Source organism: Sinocyclocheilus anshuiensis, unplaced genomic scaffold (genome assembly GCF_001515605.1).
Source record: "Sinocyclocheilus anshuiensis isolate Anshui unplaced genomic scaffold, SAMN03320099.WGS_v1.1 C32283450, whole genome shotgun sequence".
NCBI lineage: Eukaryota > Metazoa > Chordata > Actinopteri > Cypriniformes > Cyprinidae > Sinocyclocheilus > Sinocyclocheilus anshuiensis.
The window spans coordinates 1-834 of record NW_015614182.1 but is presented as its reverse complement, the minus strand read 5'-3'; the positions used below and the strand labels follow the sequence as shown (position 1 = coordinate 834).

Genomic DNA, 834 nt, shown 5'->3' with positions numbered 1-834 from the left:
GTTTGGAACGACATGAGTAATTAATGACAGAATTTTAATTTTTGGTTAAACAACTATCCTTTAAGATAAAACTCATCCTGATACTCATCCCTGCAGGCAGCCCACTCAGGATGCTCCAGAAGAGGTGAGAGCTCGTGATTTCAGACGTGAGCTGGAGGAGAGAGAGAGAGTTGCTGTTAAGAGCAGAGACAGAGGAGCAAGAGGTGAGGAAGCATGTTTTATGTGAATGGTTTTTGACTTGATATCAAGATGTTCATTGACAGTGACTTTGTTTCTTTTAGAGCACACAACTTCCTCGTCATCTTCATCCTCCTCCTCCAAGCGGCCACGTCTGGATCAGATTCCTGCTGCCAACCTGGATGCGGATGATCCCCTCACTGATGTAAATACACTCTCTTATAGATGCTTAGGCAGGCAGGTTGATTTTGACGGCAGTTTGAAGAATGTGTCTTATGTATGTTTTAGGATGAAGATGACTCTGACTCCGGCTCTGACAGTGATGATGACACTGCCGCCCTCCTGGCTGAACTGGAGAAGATCAAAAAGGAGCGAGCTGAGGAGCAAGAGAAGAAGGTAAACCTCACTGACCATTTACCACCTTGATCTTGATCATTATCGCAAAATAAAGCCCTTCAGGATGATCCTGGTCACCATTTCAGGATTTATTTTGTGATTATGAACAGCCTGACTCTGCATTTATTCCTTACTTAGGCTTTATATCTTGATGTAAGTCATCGCTGTGTTTTTTTGTTTTTTTTTTGGTGTGCGTGTAATTAAGGAAAGGGAACAGAAAGCAGAGGAGGAGAGGATACGTATGGAGAACATTCTGAGCGG

The 834-nt window shown here is 43.3% G+C and overlaps 1 protein-coding gene across 1 annotated transcript; it reads left to right on the top strand.

Moving 5' to 3' along the window:
- Positions 1-65: 65 nt before the first annotated feature.
- LOC107682507 (protein CWC15 homolog) lies at positions 66-829 on the top strand (the record flags this gene model as incomplete). Its single annotated transcript, XM_016478723.1, has 4 exons — positions 66-203; positions 282-382; positions 466-573; positions 779-829. Coding segments are annotated over 4 exons (398 nt in total), but the record flags the coding sequence as incomplete, so codon positions are not given.
- Between the last annotated feature and the right edge of the window lie 5 nt (positions 830-834).